Here is a 14,949-nt window from a genome sequence, read left to right as displayed (position 1 = left end):
CCAAGGAGACTTTAGACATTTGAACAGTGTAGGAGCTCCTGCAGCCTGCTAGGATCACTGAAGAAAGACTGAATGAATTTATATCACATGATGAACATTTGCCTATAATGATCAGGGTATGCAGTTGATTGAAACAGAAAGCTGCCAGATAGGATGATGTCTTTGGCCGCTTGTCTGTCCTGTCTGGCTTTCTTTGTGACGCTTGTGGAAGATCTTCTGGTAGGAGCCATTCCAGATACCTTCCAGGATAGTGTTTATAGAATGAAAATTTTATTTTTTCTCTATTTTTTTGCTTTTCCAAAAATTTATATATTCATTGTCACCCTTATCACTATCCGCATTATATGTCCCTTGCTATGGCAGAGTCCCTCCCCCAGCCTCCTCTGTTTTTCTTTGAGAGTTTGTAGGACCCCCAGGTATCCCGAAAATTGGTGCATCAATTCTATTGTGAGTTAAGTGCATCCTCTCTCACTGAGGCCAGACATGGCAGCCCTGTTAAGGAAACAGATTCAAAAGATATCCCCCCCACAGCTATAGGGAAAGCCCCTGCTACAGTTGTTAGACGACCTTCTGAGCCTGTTAGCTGCACATCTGCTATATATGTGCCAGGGGACCTAGTCCATCCTGTGTATGTTATTTGGTTTGTGGCTTCCTCTCTGAGTGTCCCCAAGGGTGCTTGTTACTTGAGTCTCTTGGTCTTCCTGTGGAGTTCCTATCCTCCTCAGGGGTTTCAATCTTCCTGCCAACTCTTCCATAAGATTCCCCAAGGTCCATGCAAGGTTTGACTCTGGATATGTGCAGCTTTTTCAGCCAGCTGGTGTGTGAATCCTCTCACTAGACAATTAATCAAGGCTTCGGTGTGGGAGCATAACAGTGTTGTTAATAATGTCATGGATTGGTGTTTGTCCATAGGATGGTACTCTCAAGTGGGGCAAATTTTCATTGGCCATGTCCTCAGTCTCTGCTCCAGATTTTACCCAGCATTTCTTTTAGAGGGGAAACATTGTGTCCTTGGTGTGTACTGTGTTGTGGTTGAAACTGACCCTTCAACTTTCTTCACATGTTCCCATATATTCACTATAATCTCTTTCCTTAAATCATATAAAATACAATATATACATTTGCTATTCAGTGATAATCTATTTTACAAATCTAGTTGTATTATATTTTTATATTTAGTTTATTTTTTGCTTTTCTCTTCCAAACCAAATTTTGCTGTGTAGCTTTGTCTGTCCTTAAAGTAGTAGAGAAACCACAAAAAACACATGTCTTATATTTGTAATATAAGCATATTTTTGTGTGGTTTTTCATCCATATCTTTAGTATTGAAATTTGACCAAATGTTATAGATTAAACTTCATATTTCTGCCAGGTGAATACAGATGTTCTGTGAATTTATAATTCTTTGTAGGAACTTTTATAAAGAACTTTGAGTTCAGTACCATTTTTCCCATGGTTGTTTTTTGTAGGGATTGAGGGTCTTAAAATAAACATTTTAATCTCCTAAAACACATTACAAAGGCCATGCCGGTGTCTAGCTAAATGGCATACACCTGCCTGTGCCTCTGTGATTAAAGACATGAGAAAATACACCCAGCTTACCCATCATGCTTGTAGTTAGTAATTGTTCATACAATTTTTCAGATGTGTGCTCGGTATTGTGGATCTGTTTCCTCTGCATCTCCCTCTCAATTTGCATTTCTCTGACAAAGCTGTATCCTATTCAAAGTGTTCAAAAGTGACACAGGTGAATCTTATAATTCAAGGTCCTTCTAAAATGAAACATTGATTATAACTTCTGAGTCAGAGAACAAGTGAAGCAAGTGCCAAAATTATATGAATATGTTTTTGAGGAAGCATATATTTCCTTTACAGTGATGATAGTTTCATGTTTTGTGTTGTACACATGTATGGAATATTTAGGATACAGTGACATTTGATGATGTGTATGTGAACTTCACCGAGGAAGAGTGGAATTTGCTGGATCCTTCCCAGAAGAGTCTCTACAAAAATGTGATGTTGGAAACCTACCTGAACCTCAAAGCTATAGGTAAGACTGTTATTTTTCTTTCTGAAGGAAACAAATGATTCTTGGTTATTGATGATCTTCTATTATTTTAATTGTATGAAAATTGAGTTGAATAATTCAGTTTCACTGAATTTTCACTGTAACTATCATGGTGCAGTTAAAATTCACAGTACCTTTAATTTTGCCTATTTTCCAATACTATATCATTCATTTTCTGGTTCTGTGTTTTAGGCTATAATTGGGAAGAACATCATCTTGAAGACCATTGTCAAAATAATAGAAGTCATGAAAGGTAATTTTCATGTGCAAGCTGATACAAAATTGTCTCTGAGGAAATTTTAATATCTTATGGAATCTCCAGCAAAAAGCTAGAGTGTAAAATAACAGTCCTTTAAGTGTAGATATGATTAAAATATTCTTTCAAAACCATGGACCTCAAGATCCGATATGTGATTTGTGTATCCATTTGATAAGTAGCTCCATTAGACTTGTGCTGTGGATCTGCCAATCTGTATAGTCTCATAGTATTTAGAAATTGCACATTGAATAGTGATAAATTTATATTCAAAACGTTCTAATAAGCAAATAGTCCATAGAAAATTTGGTGGTACTAATATTCTTGTAGTAATATGGTTTAGTTTGGTGAGAGGGCATTTTATGAGAATCAAGAATATTGTTGTGGAGAAACATTAGTTCATATTGCACATGTTATGAGAAACAAAAATTCAAAGAGTGTGAATGCAATGCGTAAACCTTTCATTTATCATTCTTTTTATTAGGTATATCATGTGTCACAATGGATAATAATCATGTGAGCATAGGGATATGGAAAGAAGAAACATAAAATTTTTGTTCTAGAACAAGTAGATATGTGTAGTATTCTGCCTTTGGAAGAAATTAGGAATATGAAAGACATTTGCAATTAGTTGGTTTTTTAGCTTTACAGGGAATATCCCAAAACTCAATAGTGTAAAAAACCTTTATGGGTACTAGGAATTTGGAAATTCTTCTGTGTGTCCTGGTTCCCAGTCACATGTGTTGTAATTCACACTATAGGAAAAATATGAATACAATCAGTGTTATACAGATAAGAGTTTTTCTAACTTTCTTCAGATAGCTAAAATACATCATATAAGAAGAGGGTACTATATATATGAGCCATGTAATAACCACCACAGGTGTCTTGAACAACTCATAATGAGAGAGAACAACATGAACATATAAAGAGCTAAAACCTTAAAATCTGATGCTTCTTTATCATTAGAGAAATTGTAAACATAATTCATATTGATTACATGATTGATTCGAGTAATGAATGTGGTAATGATTTCACATGTGCTAATTATCATTGCAGGCATGTAAGAAGTCATAGTGGAGAGAAACCGTATGAGTGTAATATATGTGGTAAAGCCTTTACACGATGCAGTAATCTCCACTATCATAAAACAACACATACTGGAGAGAAACCTTATGAATGTAATCAATGTGGTAAAGCCTTTGCAAGACCAAGTGTTCTCCAAAGACATAAACTGACACATACTGGAGAGAAATCTTATGAATGTGATCAATGTGGTAAAGCCTTTATAAGATCCAGTAATCTCCAATATCATAAAACAACACACAGTGGAGAGAAACCTCATGAATGTAATCAATGTGGTAAAGCCTTTACAAGATCCAGTCATCTCCAAAGACATAAAATGACACATACAGGAGAGAAACCTTATGAATGTGATCAATGTGGTAAAGCCTTTGCACAGCGCTGTAATTTTCAATATCATAAAAGAACACATACTGGAGAGAAACTTTATGTATGCAATCAATGTGGGAAAGCATTTGCATGTCACAGTACTTTCCAGTATCATAAAGTAACACATACTGGAGAGAAACCTTATGAATGTAATCAATGTGGTAAAGCCTTTGCACAGCACAGTGCTCTCCAAATACATAAAAGAACACATAGTCTAGAGAAACCTTATGAATGTAATCAATGTGGTAAAGCCTTTACAAAACCCAGTCATCTCCAAAAACATAAAAGAAAACATACTGGAGAGAAACCATATGAATGTAATCAATGTGGTAAAGCCTTTGTACTGCACACTTCTCTCCAATATCATAAAAGAACCCATACCGGAGAGAAACCTTATGAATGTAATCAGTGTGGTAAAGCCTTTACACATCACAGTAATCTCCAATATCATAAAAGAACACATACTGGAGAGAAACCATATGAATGTAATCAATGTGGTAAAGCCTTTGCACAGCGCAGTAATCTCCAGTATCATAAAAGAACACATACTGGAGAGAAACCTTATGAGTGCCATCAATGTGGTAAAGCCTTTGCACAGTGCAGTACTCTCCAATATCATAAAAGAACACATACTGGAGAGAAACCTTATGAATGTAATCAATGTGGTAAAGCCTTTGCAAGACCCAGTCATCTCCAGTATCATAAAAGAACACACAGTGGACAGAAAACTTATTAATGTAATCAATGTGGTAAAGTGTTTTCACCTGGGATAAGTCTCCATATTCTGTGTGCTGGAGAGAAACAATGAATATGATCATGAATTAAGTGGGAATTAGGAGGGTATCATAGTAGAACATGATAGACATGGGTGCTTGGGATTATTTCCACTCTGGAGTTTTTTGATGCTTTTGCAAAGAAGTTTGCTGCCCTCATCTGAAGAGTTTCCTTGAGGTTAAGGTAAAGATGTTTTCATTAATTGTATTGACAAAGTAAGTCATGAAAATCACCGCATAGAATTTGGCATGAAAATTTTTAACAAACATAGAAATTAAGAAAGGAAAAATAAAAAAAGAAAGGTTCAAAATACAAGGCATCATCAGGAAGTTGAATGACGTTTAATCTTGTGATCAAGGATATTCAATGGCATTAAAGGAATGGTTCTACTAGGACAAGATTACATTCAGCTAAACATATGGATTTGCAGTTGTATGAAAGTGAACTGTATCATGTTAGGAATTATTACCTGGTTATTGTTTTGATGTAGACATATGAACATACAAGTATGTGTCAAATTGCCAAGGGATAGATTTGGATTCTGGGTTCTGAATTTAAAATGTAAACAGAAAATCTTAGTTCAAGGCATGGTGTTACATGCTTTTTAACCCACCATTCATGAGACAGAGTCATGCAGATCTTTGAGATCAAGGTAGATCTCTAAGCAAGTTCCAAGAAAGCCAAGATTAGGCAGTGATATATTTGAAATATTGAAAGCTGCTGATAATGGAATGGAAGGAGCCATGTTCCAGCCCCAGTAAGCACCAGAACTCCGAGAATTTTATCATGAAGTGGTGTTGAATATTGTCAGAGAATTTTACATTACATCATGAGATGATCAGTTCTTTGTTTTTCTAACACTTTAATCCCATTTTGTTGAACCATCACTGTTTCTAGAATGAAGCCTTCCTCATTGTTAATGGTTGGACGATCTTTTGTTGTGTTTTATATTTTATTTTATTTGTTTTATCTTTAAGTATTTTAGAATCTGTGGTTTTAGGGATAATTTGTCTGTAATTCTTTTTAATTGCTCAGTCTTTCCTGACTGGATATATGAGTAATCAGGGGTTCAGAAAATAAATCGACTAATATTTATTTTGTTTCTATATTGTTGAATACACTGAATTCTTGTTAAATCCTCTTTGAAAGTCTGGTAGGACTCTACCCTAAAACTCATAGACGTGGGCTCACATTGGGGACATATTTTTAATGAATTCTGTTTTCCTTCATGTTTATGTCAGTTTAAGTTGTTTTTCTCTAGTTTAATTTTGGGTTGTGGAATCTATTGAGGAAGTTAGCAATTTCTTTTAGAATTTCCAAGTTGGTGGAATGTACCCTTTTTAAACTATGTCTTTACAACTCTCAGGATTTCTTCATTACCTGTTATTTAATCCCCCATTTCATTTTAGATTTCATTAATTTGTATATTCTTTATCTTTTAATAGGGGTTTGTTTATCTTGTCTAATAAAAGGATCAAAAGACCAACTCCATGTTTCATTAATTCTTTGAATTGTTCTCTTTCTATTTTATCAATTTCATCCCCCAACTTGAAAATTTCTTGATGCCTCCTCCTCGTTTTCTTTGCTCCCTCACTTCTTTTTGTTGTAGCCTTTAAAACATGCTGTTAAATTGCCATCATGGGAGTTCTCCAATTTTTTCATGTAGGCATTTTGTGCTGTGAACTTTCTTTTAGCTCCACTTTCATTTTTTTGTGTTCTATGAGATTGTGCATGTTGCATATTCATTTCCAATGAACTCTAGAAAGTCTCTGATTTCTTCCGTTATTTCTGTGTAGACCCATTTTCTCTCAAATATTAGTTTGTAGTCAGTTAGCTGTCCTTCCCCATCTCTTACAAGACTGAGACATCAACAGGTTTTTGGCCCAGATCATATATTTTGTCTCATCAGAGAGTGTGGGGACTCCTGGGTCTGGTTCAGTCAAGGATATGAGGAACCCGATTTCTAGGGGCCACCCACTGGGCTTTCTTGTTGCTCTCTGGGATGGAGTTTAGTCCTTCACCATCAGATCGGTCCTCTCCTTACAAATGGCCCCATGGATATGAGAGGTAGCAATGGCACACCAGCCATCTGTGTCTTGTCTTTTCTCAGCTCTAATGACATTTCAGAGCTGCCAGTTCAGCTTCCTGGGCTGACATTCCTGCCAGGTGTGGTGCTCCACATGTGTTCTCGGTATTTGACACCACTGCTGCCCCAGCGTACCTCTGTCCATCCTGAATGAGGCAGTTGCCATTGATGAACCCCAGTACCCCTACATCTATTTGAGCCGTCATACAGAGGCCCATCCAGTGAGGTCAGGGTCCAACAGCAGGGCAGCTGAGTAGATACTCTGGGGAGATTCAAGAAGAGAGGCTGGTAATGAGTCCTTCTGGTATCATTTTTACCCAGAAGCCATTGTGACTGAGGTGTAAATAGAGTGGTTGTTAGCTTGTGCCCATTGGTGACACATTGGCCATTGGCTAATGCCAGGAATCCTGGTCTGAGTATGCTGTCCACAGGTCTACAAAGGTTACCTGAAGTTGGCAGAGTAAGGATTTTTTTCTTTGCAGAGGCTTAAATAGCCTCAATTTTAAGGCATCTAAGAGGTCCTCCATTTTTGTTTTCTTCTGTAGCCACTGGAAAGTCATTTATAAACTGATGAAGAGACTCTGTATGTAGGTTTTAGTACAATATAGTGTTGAACTGTATCAACAAAAGATGATGGGTTTCCATTTTACTTTTAGGGTAACCCTGGTCTTGTGGTGGGGCACTTTTGATTCTCAGGGCCCCCTTACATCCTTTTTAGGCATCACTTATGGTCTTCTGATTTGGCCTTGGCTGCCAACAGGATCTTTCCCAGGTCTCCAGTCTGTTGCTTCTGTCCTCCCATCTGTGTCTCCTCTGCAGTCTGTCCTCCATTAAACATTCTCTTTGCCACTGTCCTTAAATCTCTTAGACAACTCTTTCCTAACTACTCCACCCTCTGGGGCTTTGTCTTCATAGCTGGTGTTCCCTGACTGACAAAAGCTCAAGCCAATTCTGCCTTTGCTTCTGGTGAGTCAGGGTCCATGGGTGTGAATTGTCAAACGTGTCTCCATGACACAGTCTAAAACAGCTGTAGGGATTTCATTTTCTCTCTGCCTAATATTATTCACTCTGGCCAATTTTGTGAGCCATCTTGTGGCCAACTTGAGACCTGCCAGCAGAGATGGATGGTGAACAAAAGGCCTCCTCTTACCTTCAATGGCGCTGCAATCCCTGTCTGGGGAGTTAGGGTAAAGCAAGCATATTGGGGGGACTCTCAGGGGGGGCAGGAACCATCTCCCTGGCCTCCTCTGTGCTCAAGGGAACCTGGGAAATATGGTAGACATAGACTTCCTTACATTAATATGTCCATCAAGTCAAAGTCACTTCATCAAGTCACCTCATCAAAATCACTAGTGGAGGTTACTCCTTAAATTCACATTTTCAAAGTCATCTTGTTCTGAGAAATGCAAACACAGCACAAAAAAGCACAAATTAACCTTCCCTGTCTATCACACATACAGGAAACAACCAGAAAGTGGCACTTATGAGAAAGACCATCGGGTCCCAATGGAGGAGCTAGAGAAAGGACCCAAGGAGCATAAGGGGTTTGTAGCCCCATAGGGGAAACAACAACATGAGCCCAACCAGTACACCCCAGAGCTCGCAGGGACTAAACCACCAACCAAAGAGTACACATGGAGGGGCCCATGGCTCCAGCCACATGGGTAGCAGAGGATGGCCTGGTCGGACATCCATGAGAGGAGAGGGCCTTGTACCTGAGAAGGCTCATTGCCCCAGGGTAGGGGAATAACAGGTCAGGGAAGCAGGAGTGGGTGGGTTAGTGAGCATGGGGAGGGGGATGAAATAGAGGGTTTTCAGAGGGGAAATGAGGAAAGGGGACAACATTTGAAATGTAAATAAAATATAAATATAAACATATGAATAAATAATATAAAATATATAAAATATAAATAAATATAAATTTTTTTTTTTAAAAAAAGCACTTGGGAAGCAGAGGCAGGTGGATTTCTGAGTTTGAGGTCAGCCTGATCTACAGAGTGAGTTCCAGGACAGCCAGGACTACACAGAGAAACCCTGTCTCAAAAAAACAAAAAACAAAAAAATATAAATCTAAATAAAAAATGTCTAATAAAATGTTCTTTAAACAAAACACAACATTAACTCTCATTGTGACCACCTTGAATGGGTAAACGTCAATTCACAAGTATCTTAATCACTGCTGTTGTTTGATAAAATACTCTGTCAGGAGAACAGGTTTATTCCAGCTCGCGGTTCACAGTAAAGTCCCTCACGGTGGGGATGCCACTCTGAAGTGTGAAGCAGCTGCTCACTCACATCAGGTGTGTAAATAATCAGGACGCCAAGAGCAATGAACGCCTGCTGCTGCTCAGCCCCTTTCCACACACTGCCCGGGATCCTAGCCAGGGAATGGTGGCGCCCACAGTGGGTGGGGCTTCCCACACCAGTTAAGATAACCAAGGCCGTCCCTTACAGCCACGCCCTGAGGCACCTCCCCCTTGTTAGGATTCTGTCTAAGCTCCACCCCACAGTTACCTGGCAACAGCCAGTTATGCTCCTCCCCACCGTTACCTGGCAACAGTCAGGTAGGTCTGGTGCACTATAAAAGGGGCTGCCTGCCCCTCCCCCTCTCTCATTCTCTCACTCTCAGCTTCTCTCTTGCCCCTTCTTGGGCTCCCCTCCCTTCCTCTCCCTTCCCTCTCTCCACATAGTCATGGCTGCCTCTGCTTCTCTACTCTCTCCCTCTCTCTTCCTTTCTCTGCCTCTACTACCCTCTTAACTCCCCTCTCCATGCCCTGAATAAACTCTCTTCTGTACTATACCATCTTGTGTCTAGTAACCTCAGGAGGAATGGATGCCTTGGCATGGACCCACTGGGGCACGCCCTTCCCCCACACCGCCATTAGAGCATATTCTCTCTCCTCTTTCTCTTTTTATGATCACAACACCCCTGGCCACTCTAGATCTTATCAAGTAGACAATTGATGTCAACCATCATGGTGGCTTTGAAACTTGTTCTATTTATCTAGACACTGGGGTCCTCTGTCTTGCCTTGCAAGAGTATATGAAATCATTTTATCAGATTAATTATAATATATAATAATATACATAATGATATATAATATATTATAATATATAATAATAATAATTAATAATATAAAATAATAGATTTTATATTAAAATATTTTATATTTCTAAAATCTATTTATTTGAATTTGTGCATGCACTAGCTTTCCCCTAGATCTTAAATGTATTGGGGGACTGTGCCTAACCAAATAGACATTCAAAAGTTAAGGGGCTGGGTGGGTACAAACCAGGACTAGAGACTCCTACATAATTCTGCTCCTTGCTCACCTCTCATTTCCCTCCTTACCAGGGGTAGTATTTTCCTTCCTTACTGTAATCAATATGGCTGCCCAGTGACTTCGTTCCACATAGATCAAAGTTCTTCATAAGCTTTACCTCAGTTTCTCCCCTTGGTCTGGGAGGGGCAAATTGCTAGTTACCATAGGATGACCCCTCCCACTCCACAGATGAGAACAAGTGCAAGGACTCAAGAACTGACTCGTGGGTGGAGGGAGCACCTGGTGGCAGCCCTGCCAGGGAAGCGTGACTCCCTAAGGACTGTGTGGGTGACTTGGATTTCCCAGATGGCATTGCCACCATGAGTAAAAATGGTCTCAACCTCCACTCTGTCCCCCACAGTGACTCCCACTGTTGACTTCTTCACATCTCAGATTAGGGTTGCTACCCAGGGTTCTCCTCCAGGACCAAGCATTTGGCTTTTGTCATCCAGGAAAGAAGAGAGGCAGTGAGGTCACTCTGCTCTGCCAGGATGTATTTCCCAGAGCAAGCCCTCCACCAGCCTGGGGAGAGCTTCCCCCAAGAGAAGCACACAGAGGAGACCTCTTCTGAGACCAGATAGGAAGGCATAGGCCAAAGGCTGTTTGATATCTCTATCTCTATCTATCTATCTATCTATCTATCTATCTATCTATCTATCTATCTATCATCTATCCATCTATCATCTATGTATCTATCTATCTATCTATCTATCCAACTATCTATCTATCTATCTATCTATCTATCTATCCAACCATCCATCCGTCTATCCATCTATCATCTATCTATCGATCTATCTATCTAAATATCTGTCATCTATCTATCTATCTATCCAACTATCTATCTATCTATCTATCATCTATCTATCTATCCAACCATCCATCCATCCACCTATCTATCATCTATCTATCTATCTATCTATCCAACCATCCATCCATCTATCCATTTATCTATCATTTATCTATCATCTATCTATCGATCTATCTATCTAAATATCTATCATCTATCTATCTATCCAACCATCCAACCATCCATCTATCCATCTATCTATCTATCTATCTATCTATCTATCTATCTATCTATCTATCTATCTATCTATCTTATCTATCTATCTACCTACCTACCTACCTACCTAATGACTTTGTTGTTAATATACCCAATGTATTTATAGCCTCTTTCACTCTCACAGACTACAAATTCGATTCTTGGGTATAAACTGTACAGACACACCGAAGAGCCGTGTTTGTCATCCCCTGGAGTGATTTCTCTGTTTCAGATTTCCCCCAGTTACACAGTTGAGGAAAGCAGAGCCTGCTCAGCACCTTGGGATTCATGAGGCACAGCCTGGTCAGACAGCCAAACAGCTCTGCTCTTCTTTAGTACTCTGTCTAGGGGAGAGAAGTCTGAACCCTGGTGGCCATGGGCAACTGCTTGCTTACCTAGCCCACAAAAAAGATGGGGAAGAGAAAGAAGAGGGGACCAAAAGCTCTAAGAAAGCACAGAGAAAACATGGGTGGGTTGGCGTCTCTAGTGTTCCACTGGGGTTCCTGTCTGGATACAGGAAGTGGTCGCTTCAGGCTCCATATTCCCAGTGTAGTGACTTACAGCTAAGGTGACCCCCATGGATTCTTGAGCACCTCCTTTGTACCAGGCCAGGTATCTTCCTGGAGATAGCCACCACCACCTCACCCCTATCAGCTGCAGATTCCCTTTCATTTGCATGGCCATCCGGGCATTTCTCCTGTCCTTCCCCACACCTGATCTCTCCTCCCTCCCAAGTTCCCTCTCTCCATGTACCTCCTATGGGTATTTTATTCTCTCTTCTAAGTGAGAGTAAAGCTTCCTTACTCGGGCCTTTATTCTTGCTTAGGTTATTTGGGTCTGTGGAGTGTAATGTGGTACCTGCATTTTCTGCTAATATCCACTTACAAGTGGGTACATACTATGTATGTTTTTTTTGAGACTGGGTTACCTCACTCAGGATGAAATTCTCAACTTCCATTCATTGCCTTCAAAATTCATGATATCTTGCTTTTTAATAGCTGAATAGTATTCCAATGTGTAGTTGAACCACATTTTCCTTATCTATTTTTCATCTGAGGGGCATCTAATTTGTTTCCAGTTTCTGGTTATTACAAATAAAGCTGCTATGAACACAACTGAGCAAGGTTCTTTGTGAGATGCTGGAACATCTTTTGTGTATTTTATCCAGGAATAATATAGCTGGGTCTTGAGGTGGAACTATTCCCAGTTTTCTGAAAAAATACTAAAGTGATTTCCAAATTGGATGTAGAAATTTGCATTCCCACCAGCAATGGAGCAATGTTCCCACTTACCAGCATTTGCTGTCACTTGGATTTATGATCTTAGGCATTCTAATGGGTATAAAATGGAACCTCAGAGTTTTTTGATTTGCATTTCCCTGATGATTAAGGAATTTAAACATTTCTTTAAAAGCTTCTGGCCATTCAATATTCCTCAGGTAAGAATTCTCTGTTTAGTTCTGAAACCCATTTTTTATTTAGTTCGGTTGTTTTTTGTTTTGTTATGTTCTATGAGGTTTTTTGGGGGGGGGATTATTTGGAATGTCAGTGTCTAAATTCTTGAATACTTTGTAAAATTTTAATATTAGCCCTCTGACAAGCTGTACAGAGCCATATTGGGGTGTCATGCCACTTGATAAGAACTCAACTTTGATCAATATGAACTTTCTCCCCTAACTTTTCTGGAGCAGGGATTCCTGTGCTATTTAGGATCCTGCTCCACCTAGGGTCGAGTGCTCAGAGTGAAGGTGAAGTGCATTGTTCCTCCAGGTCTAAGAATTCCTGAATTAAGCATTTCACCCACCTAGCTGCCTGAGCAGTGTAGCCAAGAACCACCAGACCACTTCCTTCCTGTACTCCTGAGTTGGGAAGGGAAAGGCATGCTGTGCTTGGTGCTTTGAGACAGGTCCATGATCACCAGGGTCCCCTTCTGATTCCCACCTTGGTTTGCTTACTTTAAAACTTCATTAAACAGGATAACGTAAGGCCATTTTCATTCAAGGGCAAAATGTATGTCAGTGTATCATAGAATACACAATAATGACTAGTTGCAAGCAAAGTAAATGCAATGTATATTTCTGATTTAAATAACCTTTCCAAAACCCAGACTCCATTCCCTGGGAGATTTGGGATATCTCTGTGAACTCATCATTTGACTCCTCATGTCCATGGTACTAATTTAAATTGGGGTACTTGTTTGAATTCTTTTCACGTTGTGGTTCAACTTCACCTAGTGGTCTGTACTGACTAGGTTTGTTCATCACCATGACACAAGCTGCAGTTATCACACACATAAAAGGAGCCTCCCTTGACGAAATGCTTTCATGAGATCCAGCTGTAAGGCATTTTCTCAATTAGTGATCAAGAGGGGAGGGTCCAGTCCATTTTGGGTGGTGCCATCCCTAGACTGGTACTCGTGGGTTCTCTAAGAAAGCAAGCTGAGAAACCCAGGGGAAGCAACCCAGTAAACAGCACCCTTCCATGGCCTTTGCATCAGTGACTGCCTTTGAGTTTCTGCCCTGCTTGAGTTCCTGTCTGGACTTCCTTTGATGATGAACAGCAATGTGGAAGTGTAAATTGAATAAGCCGTTTCCTCCCTCTATTAGTTTGGGTTCTCTAGAGTCACAGAACGTATGGACAGTGTCTCTACATAGTTAGGGAATTTGTTGATGAGTTACAGTCTATAGTCCAACTCCCCAACAATGGTCAGCAGCAGCTGCGGATGGAAGTCCAAGGATCTAGCAGATGCTCAGTGCCATGAGGCAAGCAGGCAAGGAAGAGTGAGTGAGTCTTCCTTCTTCCGATGTCCTTATATAAATCTCCAGCAGATGTTGTAGCCTAGATTAAAGGGTGTAGTTCTCTAGCAGAGGGTGTGACCCAGATTAAAGGCATGTGCCTTTAATCCCGGATGATCTTGAACTCAGAGATCTCCTTGTCTTAATCTTCTGGAATTCATAGCCACTATGCTTCAAGATCTCCATGCCAAGATCCAGGTGAGAAACTTATATCTCTGAGCCTCCAGATTAGGATCATAGTTGAACCTTCCAATTCTAGACTGTAGTTCATTCCAGATATAGTCAAGTTGACAAACAGGAATAGCCACTACACTCCCCAGCTTGCTTCTTGTTCCTGATGGTTTCTTAAGGAATACAAACACTGAATTAGACAGGGTCAAGGCAGGTGAAGACAGGCCATCTTACTCCCCTTGGCACCTTCTCTTTGTCCCCACAATCCTACTAGAATTCCACAAGGACAATGTAGCAGGTCTTATCTTAGCATGGGCATGGCTCAGTGACCAGGCTGTAAGAGTCCTGAGTTTAACTGTCCTGGATCAAACCAATCACTCATGGTCACTAGGTTGGCTGTCCTTCTGACCTGAAGATTCTCTATCAATACCTAAGCCAAACACCTTCTCCAAACCCAGCTCTAACACAACATTATTACTGGTCAGAGATTCACAAGAAAAATAGTGCATGTTTGTTTATTATCTAGTCCAGCTCCATGGGACTCAAAATGAAAAAAAGACTTTTCCACCTTTAAAGTTATACATACCAATATATGACAATGTCTAGAAAATAATGAAGGTCAGCATGGGGAACGCTGAACTCTGAGATTCATGATCACCCTTCAACATTCACCCTTAATAACTAAATTTTTTGTCATTTTTGTCTGTATTAAAAATGTAAGTTCTGCAAGAATGCCTTGAATTTTCTATTGTTGATGAAGAATTGAAGAACACTTCTGCTAGGGCTGCTCTTTATGGAACACATTATGGAAGGTGTCATTCTCTCAGTGAATCCAAGATGTATTACCTGAGTCCTCCAACCTCTGTTGAATGTTCCAGGTGATGTGAATTAAAGAAAATGTTGAAAATTCAAAGGAAAACATGCTGATAAGTATTTCTCTACAGTGGGTATTTCTTTTCTATATACATATTCTGAAAAAATGA

The 14,949-nt window shown here is 39.8% G+C and overlaps 1 protein-coding gene across 25 annotated transcripts in view; it reads left to right on the top strand.

Annotated features, from left to right (window-relative positions):
• LOC127673330 (zinc finger protein 431-like) overlaps nt 1-5,645 on the top strand; it is a 269,940-nt gene extending 264,295 nt beyond the window's left edge. For 24 of the 25 annotated variants that reach the window (XM_052168980.1, XM_052168977.1, XM_052168989.1 and 21 more), the window contains 3 exons: nt 1,924-2,050; nt 2,261-2,321; nt 3,384-5,645. In XM_052168980.1, coding sequence (XP_052024940.1) covers nt 1,924-2,050; nt 2,261-2,321; nt 3,384-4,512 — 1,317 coding nt within the window. In that variant the 3' untranslated portion in view covers nt 4,513-5,645. The remainder of the gene's footprint in view (nt 1-1,923; nt 2,051-2,260; nt 2,322-3,383) is intronic. The other variant, XM_052168990.1, reaches the window with a different exon arrangement.
• Nucleotides 5,646-14,949: the final 9,304 nt, after the last annotated feature.

The sequence above is a fragment of the Apodemus sylvaticus genome, chromosome 22 (genome assembly GCF_947179515.1).
Source record: "Apodemus sylvaticus chromosome 22, mApoSyl1.1, whole genome shotgun sequence".
NCBI lineage: Eukaryota > Metazoa > Chordata > Mammalia > Rodentia > Muridae > Apodemus > Apodemus sylvaticus.
Note: the sequence above shows the minus strand (reverse complement) of the source record. Positions and strands in the feature narration are given on the sequence as shown.